The sequence below is a fragment of the Morone saxatilis genome, unplaced genomic scaffold, assembly GCF_004916995.1.
Source record: "Morone saxatilis isolate NCDOM2014 unplaced genomic scaffold, NCSU_SB_2.0 Contig10, whole genome shotgun sequence".
NCBI classification, from domain to species: Eukaryota; Metazoa; Chordata; class Actinopteri; family Moronidae; genus Morone; species Morone saxatilis.
This window is the reverse complement of record NW_023339652.1, coordinates 15,445,452-15,459,839: the sequence shown is the minus strand read 5'-3', so window position 1 is coordinate 15,459,839 and position 14,388 is coordinate 15,445,452. Positions and strand designations below refer to the sequence as shown.

At 42.6% G+C, this 14,388-nt stretch overlaps 1 protein-coding gene across 1 annotated transcript in view; it reads right to left on the bottom strand.

Annotated features, from left to right (window-relative positions):
- Positions 1–10,846, bottom strand: part of arid2 (AT rich interactive domain 2 (ARID, RFX-like)) — a 30,976-nt gene extending 20,130 nt beyond the window's left edge. Inside the window, exons 1-3 of the mRNA XM_035678499.1 lie at positions 10,057–10,846; positions 9,840–9,933; positions 8,803–8,900 (exon numbers count right to left, since the gene is read on the bottom strand). Of these exons, the coding sequence (XP_035534392.1) occupies positions 8,803–8,900; positions 9,840–9,933; positions 10,057–10,148 (284 nt within the window). The 5' untranslated portion in view covers positions 10,149–10,846. The remainder of the gene's footprint in view (positions 1–8,802; positions 8,901–9,839; positions 9,934–10,056) is intronic.
- Between the last annotated feature and the right edge of the window lie 3,542 nt (positions 10,847–14,388).

Sequence of the window (14,388 nt, the reverse complement as noted above, 5' to 3'; positions counted from 1 at the left end):
ATAAGACTTTCCTTGGGCGGACCACCCAGGTATTTTAACATCCAGCAACCCAAACACCGAGCGAGAGAGACAGAGACAGAAAGAGAGAGAGAGAGAAAAGCATTATATGGTGAATATTTTACAAGCACAGAACAGGTAAAGCCTTCGGTACCACGCTGGCTTCACTTTTGACCGTTTCCACAGGTTCATTAACAACAAACGTCCTCCACAAGAGGCTCACCTGCTTTATAAAAACGAATCAGGGGTGAAGAATCCAGAACGCGAGTTGTGCTTTTTGGGCGACTTTATAAAACTGCTAGAGAGGAAACAGAGATGGCGCGAGGCGGTGTGCGTGCAGAGCACTGTGTTGGTGTGTGGGCATGGGGGATAGAGAATGCAAGGCGAGCTGAGTAAAGTAGTTTGTGAATTAGCGCTACTGAAAAGGTTGCATTGCATCCTCGTATCATCAACCCCTTCAGAGCACATTTCTTTCCTCACATGAACTCCAGTAGATGTTTTTCTGTCATTGTTACATATATACACGGTCATATGCACAGCCCTAGCTGCAATGTTAAATGATGCAACCAAAATGTTTTACCTCCAATTTAAAAAGTTACAGTATGGAAACATTTTGGGACAAAAGCCATATAAGTATGCAAGTTGTGTCATACTACTAGCATGTCAAATAACAATACACGAATTCTGAATTCTCAAACAAGTGCACAGCTTTCAGAACTGAATCACCCTTTCTGTAGCAAAACACCCGTACATAGACTATTTTTACAAATTCCACACTCATGCAATTAAAACAAGACAATAGAAGTTAAATTATGTGACTACAAAGTAGCTTAATGTATCAGAGCACTCAATGTGACTTCAGCACAACTTCTTTACTGCTTATGATTCAACTGAAAAGAATAAATACGTTTGAGTCTTTTTTTGGGGGGGTGGTTCTTAAGCCAAAGAAGCTTATCAACAGATTGCCTGTTCCAGTTACAATCTACAAACTGATGAATGAGTGTAGTGTCACCAACAATGGCTGAGCTCAGGTCACCTACAGGCAGCCAAACAACAACAAAAAATTGGAGGGAAAACACCGTCTGACTACCCAAACTGACTGACTGGTCTGAGAAGCACAGAAACACCACAACAGCAAGCACTTGGACAGAGTGGAGAAATTCAAAAATAGAAAATCAAGAGTACAATTTTAACTGGGCAACATCAACAAATGACATCAGAATTTAACTGCCACACAGCTAACGGTTCAGGCTTTCTTGGGTTTGATAACACCTCATAATAATGCGGAGCAATCTGCCAGACAAACAAAAACACAAGCAGAAAAAAAATATATACCTCAGCAGTGATAGTGTGGTGAACCCTGCCTGTGTGGCAATGAGTCACCGAGCGAGCGAGCGAGCGAGCGCCTGTTTCTGAATGAGGCCCCGCTTTTTCATCGTGGCCAAGGTAATCCCCCGTCCGCTGGCTGCCGGGTGACACGCTGGACTATAAATACACTCAGCCTTCATTTGTAGAGAGAGAGAGTGTGGGGAGTGTGAGAGAGATAGGCCCTAGTCCCGACTGCAGCGTCATCAATCGCTGTCTGGGCACAAGCAAGGAAAAGGCTGTGTGTGAAGACGGGTGGGGGCATGGGGTTGACTGCAGCTGCTCATGTCTGCACTTCCCCTTTATCATACAGGCATTATGAGAGGAGCGGCAATGCCTTCCCACCTGAATAGCACGCGACTACCATCCAACAGGAACCCCGGGGCTTTCATCATTTTACTACAACCGTTTAGGCAAATGTGTGTATTATCGCCGCCGAGGTACGTTTTCCCTCCAAAAATAATACAAGCGCAAAGGGTGGGAAACTGATGAGGCGTGAGAAGTGATGAGCACACAGTTGCAGCCCAAGCCACTGTCATTAGTGTTGCGTTATATATGGTCATCTGGGTCTCACCAGTGGAGATACTCCTGGCTTTAATTACTCTCAGCTGCCTGGCTGGTCAAATGCCCTCAGTGTGTCTGTGTGTAGGAGTGGATTGCCCCCTGCTGGATGTGGACGCAGACATGCAAAAACACATCCACTGCCAATTTTCTGTAGAGAGATGTTTGCTGGGATTTAATAGAGCCGGCTGTCCAACGCGGGCTGAGGGTGATTTGCTTTGTCAATAATCACGGAGCCGTTTACTGATGGCAGAGCCAGGTGAGGAAATACTGTAAAGGTTGGATCATTTACAGAACCAGACCATTAGCCTGAAAGCTAACTTAAAGTCACAATAGGGCATAGATTAAAGCAAGGGAGTTACTGACCACTGTGCTCTTGTAATGGTATTCCTGTGACTCATGCAAGTGGCACAGGAAAAGTCTGTGTCACCACTGGTGTCAGTGCATGTATGCACATGAAAAGGTCAGCAAAAAAAAAAAGCTATATCAATACAACTGAACCCTTTTATAAGTGCAGGCTTTTCCATTTCAGTTATCAGCCTGGTCAATCTGAATGGCACTGTAGATCAGTGGTTAGCAGCATTTCCTGGGTTCAAACTAGGCTTTCTGCAGTAGAGGAATTCACACACACTGGTGCAATTCCTCCAGAAGGCCGCAAGCATAGGTAGGGCTGTGACAGTAACCGCAGGCATGTGATGCCTACCGCAGGGTTGAGCTTTTCTTTCGATCTATTGATGGGCGAATGGGTTCAATCTCATGTTATGTGTTTGAGATCAGAGCAGTCACACACATGCAGAGTACACAGCTTCGGATCGGTCGACAGACTCAACCCAAGGCATTGTGGGACTGGCAGTGGAAGCCTAACAACAAGAATAAATGTCTTCACCATGGAAAAATGGATAAATAGTTTCAGTGTTGGGTTCATCATTGTTATAAGAGTAGCGCAGCTCCTTCAGGGAAGAGCAGTGCATAATGTGTGTGGTTGAGCAAGGGGGAGAATGTCAATTCAAGCAGAGCAGAGGAAGAGGTGAGCGGTGAAGTTGTCAATCTGGCAGTAAATATACAGTATAGGTTACTGTGTGTCAGTTAATAAGTGCTGCAGCCTCTCGTCTGTCGTTTTCCCAGCTACTGGAAAAGTGAAAACTAAAGTAAGAATCGACTTTGGCCCTGGAGGAAAACAAACATCCCCCTGGTGATTCCCGACTACAGTCTGGAAGCTGAGGAAGAAAGGACAAAACTGATACTTGCTTTCCTTTGCATGATTGGTTTTCGTTGAATAGTGACACCATCTCTTTGCATATACTTGGGGCAGCGCTCGGATTGTGCTTTATTCAGGCTGTTCCCGCCATAACACCAGCTAACCTGTAGTCTGATATCGATGATTAAACTTAGTAAACCAGGCTCTACGTAGTTGAAGCATTTGGTACTGACAGTCCACAGATATGTGTTATGCTAACCTGTAGTACTTTTCATTGTGCATACTGATTTCATTGTTGCAGGTCTGTTATTTAAGATTCTAAACTGTTTTAATTTTCACAAATTTTGCATTAAAAGAATTCAGATCTTTAAAATCGCCCTCAAGCTAAAAAAAAATGTTTTGACCATATCACACAGTCCAACACACTACACGCTTTTTGCGAAGAAACTGACATTAGTGTAGGCTTTTAAATTACCAGTGATGACACAATATACCCAACTACTGATTTCTTGTATTGTGTATACACAGTCCCCTCATACACGTTTCTTCTTACAGCACATTCTTACAGACGTACGCCTGCATTTCTGACCACTACACTGGTTCTTATTCCTCGAAAAGGACTACATGCAGAGAATAAACTCCAGTTATGTGTGAAATGCACCTAACAAGTAAAGCGATTCGACTTCTTCTGAAGAGCTGCAGCCTCCATAGCACTAAGAGCAAACATTTGAGCCATATCATCTATCTAATGTAAGTGGTAACGACAGATTCTAGGTCCACTGTCAAGTACAAGGCAGATCTGTCCATCTGCTAGTTAGCAAGGAGACTGAGAGAAGGAGATTAGGATATCAGTGGTGGCCAACACTGCTGGAGGGTAGGTCAAATTACAGACAGGCCAAAAACACAAAGTCTCAAGAGCCTTCAGATGGTATCTGCGATAGCAAGTTGGCTGTACTGCACTTATTTTGTTCAAGTCTCTTATTATGCTGTATAAAAAGGAAGAAACAGACAAACAGTAGCCCACACAGCCTCGTCTCTATCCATAACCGCTCGTCATCTGAGCATCTCTAAAGTCTGAGCAGCAGCTCGGATGAGGTGGGGGAATACAAACGCGCCTAATGCAAGCCAGATCAAAGGCCACTTCATCCAGATGTTTCAGGTGAGCGGGAGAGTCTATCGACATACACAGGAAGCAGCGTAGGATCAGCAAGCATGATGGTACCCAGAATAATCTCATAACCATGTGTGAAAATTAACACCCACCAAGCAGAAAAAGGTAGTAAATGTGTCTGTGGTGTAAAGCTGGGCAATAGTTCAATGTTTTCTTTTCCATTTCTTTTTCAGTGGAGAACATCACATGTAGGCTTTTACTTAATTAAATCACTAAATCAGGTGAGAATTGCCCTAAGTATGTTAAATCAAGACTTTTGACATCGCACGCGACATTAACCACGCAGTTCGGCTACATTAATTTCCAGTACTGCTTTAGCATCTAAACAGATGAGTAGATGTGTTGACAGATACAGCGGCCTCCAGATCATTTTCAATGCCTATCATGCATTTTCATTTGTCACATGTAATTGTATGTGTCTATATGATCTAATTAAATGAAAGACATGCCTTTGTATCAAACATGCTTCTGGTGGACTCCCTGTGTTTTTCCACACAAGCGGTGGCATTTGAGCTTCTGTTTTTGCATGGCATCGTTTGATTTGTAGCCAGCGTCACAGGAGATCTTTAAGATTTATATATTTATGACATTTGTTTCATTGTCATGGTCAAATTCACGTGAAGTCTAAAATACTGTCTAATTGCTGGGGTCCTAGAAGTAGCATCATACGCTAGTAACAGTTGAGAGACACATGAGCAATTAGTCAGGCGTTAGCAGAGGATTAATATTAAAATGTGAAACATTCAAATATCGACTGAAATGAGTGAATCTGATTGCACCTGCTTCTCTACACTGTAAACAGTTATGGTGATGGCTGAAAGTGTGTAATAATTTTGCTGTACAGGAAGCAGCTTGTTCAACTCTGAAAAAGACAGATTACTCTGTGGTGGTTGATTCAGCAGAAAGTAAAGTCAAGAGCAGGTTCCCTTTAAAAAAAAAAAATAATTCACTGTGGACATTAAGAACTGCTCTTGGCAGCAGAGACAAAAGCCTAACTTGCTCATAATATAGCATGGGTCAAAAGGTGAAATTTGTCTTTACTACTGCAACTGAGTACTGAATCAAAATCGCTTCAACAGACGACTGATACATGTACTCATCCATCCAAGGTTTGATTTAATAACCACACACTGGTAAACAAGAATGATACTAACAGTTTCTTCTTTTAAACATTTCCAATGTATTTTACAAGGCTCATCAAGACAATATAGAGCCATGCGACCACAAAATCAAGTGAGGTTTCTAGATTTCCATGCCTCCTGGGCCTGATTTCCTCCCAATGGGGATGCAGTGGAGAGGGCAAACAAAGGTTGAACCAGGGTATCTGTCACCTGACTTGGCTTCTGTGTTCAGTGTGCTGCAGTTTAGACAAGAAGTCAAAGACTGTAGCAACACCAGAGGCCTCATTTCAAAACAGCTTTGATTTGATCTCAAATTACGGTGTGCGCCTAAACGAAGTGCATGGTGTTTTACTGAAAAATAAATAAATAAATAAATAAATCAGGACTCCTGTTGCCCCACGAGGTATGAGAGCTTAATGCAAACCACTCCCAAATCATATGAAACTACTAATGGAAGAGGAAAACCATGGAGATGTGAAATAGTATTGACTGAGAATAATACGAATCAGTGTCGCCACAGGAAAACTGGACGCAGCCGTAAGTAACTCTAACCCAATCCACTGAAAGGGAGTGCACAGACGTAGGATATAAATGCATGTCAAATTACAGAAATGTAAAAGGCTCTCTTTAGCTTGGGTGAAAAGAAGGTGGGTGTCATATCGTAATACCATTCAACAATTTTCAAAGCTCTTTAAACTTTCGAGCGTTTTGTAGCCTGTGAGTCCCTGGTCAAGACTATTTTGCCTTTTAACACTTGTCCTCCATATCAGCAGTTCATATGACAACGTCTTAATGTATGTTTCGCTGATCAATAATTCTTTTGCGTCTGAACATTTAAAAATGTATATATCTTTCTTCAATCTTGCTAATGAAAGCGAGCCAAAAACAGAGCTGCAATTCAACCGTGCCCTTAGTGTGTCAGTGTGATTTGACGCCAACGCTTTGATCCGGAGTGTGAATCCTTCCTTCCCTTAAGTTGAAATTAAATCAGCGCCATTGGTAGGACTGATGTCAAAGCGGCGCTTCAACAAGTTGAAAACGAGCTGGAAAAATGTTTCTGGCAAGCGTCGCTCACTTATTACCGAGTGACATTCAGATATCAAATAGACGGCAGCAGGAGCTGGCACTGAACTTCAGTGCTGCTCTGAGTGGGAAGTGCTGACCGGAGAGAGCCACATCATGATCACCCTATTCATTCAGACAGGGAAACTTGGTCAACAGACAGACCATGCAGCATCAGAAAAGTCACAAGTTTAATGTCTGCAGCAAAGGAGTATCATGGGTACTTCCTGAGAACTCATTCGTGTTCACTCTGGTAAAGAAATCAGGGGGAATCGACACTAGAGTCGTCAACTTGAAGTTGGTCTTGTTGAAGGCCACAAATACCAAGCAAATCTACTCTTATTAAATGTTACTTTATACTGCTTTACCCTACAAAACACACATCTATAAATGACTTTGGTTGCAGGCTCAAAATGCAAACGCAGCTTAAAAATGCCCAGGCAGCCAGTGGTTACAGATGGTCATTCAACTGGATAATCAAGATTACCACCTGATATTAGCAAACATCCACCAAGCTTAAGTGTCCTTGAGCGAGGCACTGAATCTGAACCAGCCCCGGTGAGAACATATCTACTGTGTAACTGACTATGACCCCTGACCTCCCTGCATGAGGGCAGAATGAATATTCCCCGCCCACAATGATTAGCCCACACCGCACAGAAAAACTGGAGGGAAAAAAAATGCCTCGTTTCTGTATCGTACTCTGTCAGCAAAAAACATCAGCACGGGGGAGGCAAGGATAGACTCTACTATCAACCTTGGTTGAGACAAGTCAAGCTGATCTGCCTCCAACATCCACGACACTGCAGCAGATAAACTTTACTGAAGTAGCTCAGACGCCTGTCGAGACGCAAGTGTGATAGGCAGCATGTCGTTTGCTCGCCCACCTTTTTTTTAAATTTTTCTTATAGGTAATTATTACAGTGACTTTAAGTAACACAGATGAACATTTTTTAAATCATGATGTTAATGCCTCCATATAATAATTTTTGCTTTGTCTTGTCTTCTGCACAACAGCCTACTGGTATTTATAAAACACTCTCTCTGACATAAGATAATAGACACTTTCGCTGTCCTATCTGTGTCCTCCTAAAAAAGTATAAGAGAGACTCAACAAGTCAGATCGCCAGTTGACTCTGTGACAGGTACTTCAGGCACCCTCACAAATAAGCCTGTTAGACAAAGAAAAGCAGATTTCTGAATGTTAGTGTTGTGCTGAGCCTTTGAGAATATGTCGCCACATAAATCAGATCACAGAAACTTAACACCTTTGCACTACAGCCACTTCCAATCAAAGAACAGACCTATACATCTGAGCTTGCAAGCAGACCATTACACCAAATAAAATGATGAGAAAAAAAAAGCTTTATAAAGTATTTGGTCATTTACATTAAATATAAAGCTGGTTCATACTGGTTTGTGGTACTGGGAAAGACCTCAGCTAACTTCAGCAGCACTCTAAGCCTACATGTGCCTGAGGCGTTTCTCTCCTGCAGAGAAACTGTGGTTATCTGTGAACTTTGGAGGAGCTACAAGTCTCATCAACTGTGCACAGTTAGTGATCAAATTGACTGCCACACTTCCAACTTGCAACAGCTTGCATCAAAAGCCAACGTAGTAAAAATGCACAGATAATTAGCTGCTGCCCACGACACCGCCAAGTGACCTGCAGTTGCCTGTGAAACATCCATGAGAGGATACGAGTGTTTCCCTGCTACAGAGGTGTAATCCCCTGCAGGCAGGTGCTGGTGATGGGAACAATCGTTGCATGAGGTAAGGGGAAGAAGAAGAAAGAAAAAAAAGGAGCACAGAAAGAAAACAGCAAAAACCACAAATGCCAGCTGTTGGGGAGAGCTAGCTACGTTTAGCCCAGACTCCCATCAATGGCAGCTGACTGTGTACAGACTTGGAGGCTGAATGCTACACATGTTACAGCACCGGAGCTGCTCAATCAGTGGGGCTGTATCAAGCGCCCTGTGGCTACAGTTTTCAGAAAGGAATAACGAAACCATTAGTTTACGGTTTAAGACCTTTACAGGCAAAATGCTGTTAAAGTGTGCTCTCCAAACCTAGGCACCTAGACTAAATACATTTTTTGTAAAAAAGAAATAATAATAATTGTAATAAAAGACAAGACAACAAAGTGTTTTTTTCTTATGGGGATATGTACCATGTCACTGCAAACGTACACAATACAGACCTTGGCTTTCGTCACACTACAGTTAGTAGAGCTGCACAGGGAGCAGAGAGCCTAGATCCTGCTGACTGCATCTTCACATTTGTAAACACTTCCCACATGCTACCTGAGAGCAAGAGTTGCTACTTACCGAAGGTAGTACTGTTTTAAAGCAAATGCAGCGTTGGAACAACTCTTCGGAAAGTTAAACTCTTCTCCAAGTTCAATCCATTGGTTTTTGTCAGAGACCTGAAAAGAAAGGGGGGAGGAAGGAGTACGTTAGGAGATAAAAACGAGTGGCAACAACAACAGAAAGAGCGGTTACACTACAACCATCTGCTCCGCCACAGGTTCCCCCAATGAGGCAATATCACAATCGCTAATCAATAACTTTCTCAAACTGCTGAAAATATCGAAAAAATGTTGAAAAACGTTAAATTGCCTGGCGGAATATTTAGTCCATTGTCGTAAAATGAGCTGCTAATGTTCGTTATCCGGACATATTTACATTTGACACATCAGTAAGTACAACTGCTCGACTCCCTTCAGGATACTATCGTTACTATTGAGGCTAGTTAGCACTAAAGCTAACAAGCTAACTTGACTTTTCTCCATTTTGGCGTTTAAACCCATCGCGGCTAAACTCCGACAAACTGTCTCCATCACGAAGCGGCAGCTTTCGGCTCGCAGCGACCCGTCGGCTTTAGGAGCAGCTTTTGGTGCCGTTTACTGTATTCACTACATGGGCCTGTGAGGCCTACATTTTGTGATCAGCCATGAAGCCGAAGAAAGATGGCTATGGCGAGAAAGGAAAATCAAGCTTCCCCCTGCGCGAAAACTACCGGTGAAAGCCCGGGCGAAACGCTATGTCCTACGCGGTGTTTCCCGAGGCCGGGCTCCGTGCCGATAATCGATGTTAAACGTGCCCGCTAATTTTGAGTCGCTCCAACTGCACTCTGACTCCGAGCGGCGGGGCTCTCAATTCAAAACCACACAACAACACAAGCCACCACATTGCATTGAGATACATGGCAAACTAGCACAAGGCCAACACGGACCCACTAACGCTGTTTCTACAGGGTTACACTTGTCCCGGGGTGCCCACACGGAGTTGTAGAGAGGTCCACCGAGGAGTCCACGGACGGCGGAGTGTGGAGGGAAAAAAATCCACTTTTAGTTCTCACTCACCTTAGCGAATCCACCTAAAGAGACGACTCTGATATAGAGAGCATTCAGATCCAGCTCTTTCCCACCCACGAAAGGAATCTTCTTGAACGGCGTGCTGGGGGGATAACACAAGAAATAAAGGCACATATGTTTCAATAACAGCTTTGGCTAACTCGCAGTCGCATGCAATGAAGATTTAAAGTTACATTTCTTGGGAATAAAGACGCCCCAATCTTACCCTCTGCTTTGGTGAAATTGCCGCAGCTCGTCCAGGAAAGCCTGTCCTTTCCTTCGCTGATCTAGTAGATTTTTCCCCGTCGAATTTGCCATTGTTTTTGCATGCAAAAACGGTTAAACCCCACTTCAGTCGCTTCTTAAGACACCAAGGATCCCATACTCCGCCGGCGCTCAGTCATTCGCGAAGCTGAGTGTTTAAAAAGTTAAAGAAATAGCTGATAGCAAGAAGAGCGGCAGCTCGCTAATAAAGACTGATGCACACAGAAAGCAAGCCCGATTCAACCCCGGACTAAGTTCCAGCGAACAGTCACAAATACGACCGATTTACCGGCAGATTAGAAACGCCATGGCAGAATGTGTTGAATAATTGCTTTTGGTCGCGGTAGTTTTCGTTTGGAGTGGTTTGACAGTGTGTTACGAATGCAGCTCAAAGGCTATCGCACACACTGTAGAGCGGCAGAGGGATCCAGTTCTCAGACAAAAAGATGTAAAGGCCGCTGAGCCCGGCCTGCCATGCGTGCAGCGCCCTCTGTGCTCACATGTGGCACTGCACCGTCCAGAGCAGAGCGGGTGCTGGAACAATAGAGACTGTTTTCTTTTTTAGGGACCGTCTGACAACTCGTCTCTGTTTGGAAAAAGGGTCAGGAGGTACTTGGAAATGTCCCGTGGGGGGAGGGGATAACACTAATTAACATAGCTCCCTTGTTATCCCAGCCAGGCGTGTAATGGAGGGCAGCCCTACTTTTTATTGGTAAAATATTATTTTTCTAAGCTGACGTTACAAAAGCCTGAAAGTATATTTATAACTGGATTCAAAATGAGCATCTAGTCGAGCTGATATTATGGAGGATATGCTATTTCCATTATGAACGGGGGGAAAAAACTATATTTACCCTATAACAATTTCATATTATACACATATCACAGCAATATTTTCAAATACCATACAACCACTGCAGGAAATCATATATATATATATATATTATGTTTTTAAAAATCCACAATCCTACAAGAAAATAAGGTATATGGACACACTTCTGATTTTCTAAATATATAATTTCTTCCAATATTTAATAAAAAAAAACAGATCAGTACTTCTATAAACACATGAGTAATTATTGTTCACTGGTAGCCATGTGCGTTTTTCATGATCAAGCTTACCAAACTGTACTACACCTAGTGATAGTGCTCACATTTTCTCCAACATGTAATTATTGTGACATTATTATTGTGACATCTGTGTCTCATGTCACATGTAACAGTCATACAGTGCAGCTGGGGTGGGAAGTGAAAACGTGACACAAATTGATTGATTTTATATTATTATTATTATATGTTGAGCTTCATATAGTGCATGTTATATTGTAATCCTGTTTATTTTGGGGGACAATAAATCGGCTATGCCATGATGTCAATTAAAAATGCATTATTTCGTCCCACACTGTGGTGACTGTCTGTTCAATCTATTTATAGTGTCGGTTGTAAAAGTTTTTGGCGGCTCAATTATGGTCACTAAAATATTTGTTTTTGTTGTGTTTTTTTTTTTTCATGGTGAAATCTGTTGCTGTAGACTTGTAAACGCCGTGGTAAGCAAACCCCACTATCCCTTGCTCACCACTTCAAAACGACTTTTATCTCACGGGATGGTTGAAAATTACTCCTGATCCCTTCTCCCTGTAACTGCCAAGCGGATATCTTCTTGATGGGGTTACATTCAACCATTACACGTACCCCTTTGCTCAATGAAAAACCTGTCACAAAATGGCGGAGACGTACGTTAGCAGACCCCATTTTGAGGAATTGACACTAGACAGCGGAAAAGTGCGTGTCCTTGCGTGTGGGTTTCAAAACAGAGCTCTTCTTTTGCAAACAAACTGCGGCACACCCGAGCCCACCTCACGCCTGTTTGGACCCGTCGACCCAGTTCTGCGCCGACGACTCGGTCGTGCGCTAGCCTGTTAGCTTAGCAAAAAACCTCAGCTAACTTAGCGAAAACTACCACGAACCTGTCCGGAGCAGTTTGTGGTAATCCAATTACCCGCTGACATCTCACGCCAACTGAATGTATCTACCATGTTGTGTGGTTACTACTCGATATGAAGCCCCTGTTCTGGTTGAATCGTTTGTGCGCTAGCTGCAGCATTAGCGTGTCAGAGTCCCTCATTAACTCAGCTAATGTTGCTAACTAGGTTACCTCCGGGTGCTAGCAGCTCATCTAGAAGCTCCCAGCAAAACACACCGCTGCACTTGTCATCGTTTAGCTATGTGTAACACCAAAGGATGAGCAGTTTTCACCACGAGAAAACCAATTCAGGTTGCTGTGGTGATCGTTTAGGTCCCGCTAACAGGCTAGTTAGTTAGCCCGTATGTGCGTACCTTCGGTCTGCATTTGGAGCTATTTAATATGTTCCAGGTTTTAAGCACCGCATTTTGTTAATAAAGATTCGACTTATTGCTAGTCGGTAAAACAAAAATGTACTCCTAAGTTTGTGTTGTCTGTGTCTATGTTACCTCTGTTTGTCGACTTTATCGGTGTAACGTTAGCGACTGTATGTAACTGTGTGTTGGATAATGACGTGCTAAAGGTGAAATCCATCTTTGCAGGCTATTTGCGGACCGGAGAGAGTTCACCGTTTAGGCTGACAGGTTCATTAATATTTAAACACTAGTGTTGCCAAAGAGTCGGTTCTGGTTAAATGGCTTGTTTGTCTTATCACAATTCAGTAAAAAAAATGTATTAACCCCGCTATTATTGTAGCTAATTTAACAACAAATATGCAACTCATACCCCTACTAAATTATTGTAAGTGGTACTTTGTTTGTTGAATAGAATAACTTAATTGAATTCACACTGAGGGGGAAAATACCACTGCTGTATCATGAAGTCTTGGCTAGAAAATGGCCTGCTTATTCTGGTGCATAAAGGCAATACCTATAGCAGACGTAAGGTGCATTTGGGGATTATTAAATTATTTCAGTGCTGCTATTCACTGTTGCATAAAAATGTAATTCTTTTTATTGTAATGATTTATAGTAAGTCATTGTGTAAATGTCAAAACATCTGCTGCCATACACTCTGTAGATTACATTTGTATTGTCTACATTATTTACCTTTTGGCGTTGAGACGCAAGTTACATAACAAAACATTACGTTTACTCACTCGGGCCAGTAAATTTAAACTTGTTTGACATATTCTAAAGGATTTTCTTGTTGCATTGACTGCTGTAATATCGACGTGATCCCTGGATGATGTTGCCTATAGCAAAACACTTGAGCACAACATAATGAAGATACAATGCATCAGGCAGGATATTGCAGTAGTGTTGCAGGGCAAAAATATGTAAATGTTAGCAATTCAATTTTGCTTATTTCCAATACGAGGCTTCAAGTTGTTGACTAATGCCTTAATTCCCAGCAGTCTGACCATTCATAAAGTGCCTAACAGTGGGAATGCTTAAATAGATCAAACATTTAATTAAATAATTGTAGCGCAGAAGGAAATGAAAAGGTGTATTAACTGCCTTCCTGCAGAATGGGCGTCAAAGGCACCAAGTAAGTGTCAGATGTATTTTATCCTTAAAAGATCATGTTAAATTCATTTGACCATAATCAAATTGTATCATGAACTAAGGCCATTGAGTTACACATTAAGGGAAATGTAAGAGTAAAATCTGTAAACAAAAGCCAGATTCATATCCCTAATATCTTTGCAGCCACCCATTTAAACTGCATTTAGAAAGTGACGACTGAATGTCCACTGTGAATGTGCACTTGAAAGCTGCACGGTCAGTTACGCCATCACACAGAGGTCCTCATCTGATGTGACAGCCAGGCCTCTAATGGCATATGGCACAAATGGGGCCAGTGAGCCCAAGCTGCCTTCAAGCACCCAGACAAAAGATCCCAGTGGGACGCTAACTGCCTGTAACGTCCTTACACCTCCCTGCGCCCTGCGGCTTCCACGCCTGAGGTTCAGGTCCCTGAAGCGGTGGCTGATGTTGAAGCATTCGGTGGAAAATGGCTCCATCTTCTGGCAGCCAGGCATCACGTGTGAGTGGTGGGATGGATTCACCTCATTGCGTTAGGAACATATTGTACTTGGAGGGATCAGTTGAGAAATTTTAAAGTGGATACAGTCACAGTTGGGGCCAGATGCATGCTGGGAGATTAAGGCAGGGCACTGTGGTGGCAGTGAGTGATCCTAATACAGCCGGAAGTTAGGCAGTGCACTGTAGTTTTTTTTTAGTATTTTAACTTTTTAAGTATTTTGGAGTCAGCGTAATATTACTTGTGCTAAAGATTATTGATTATTATTGATATGAATACATATAA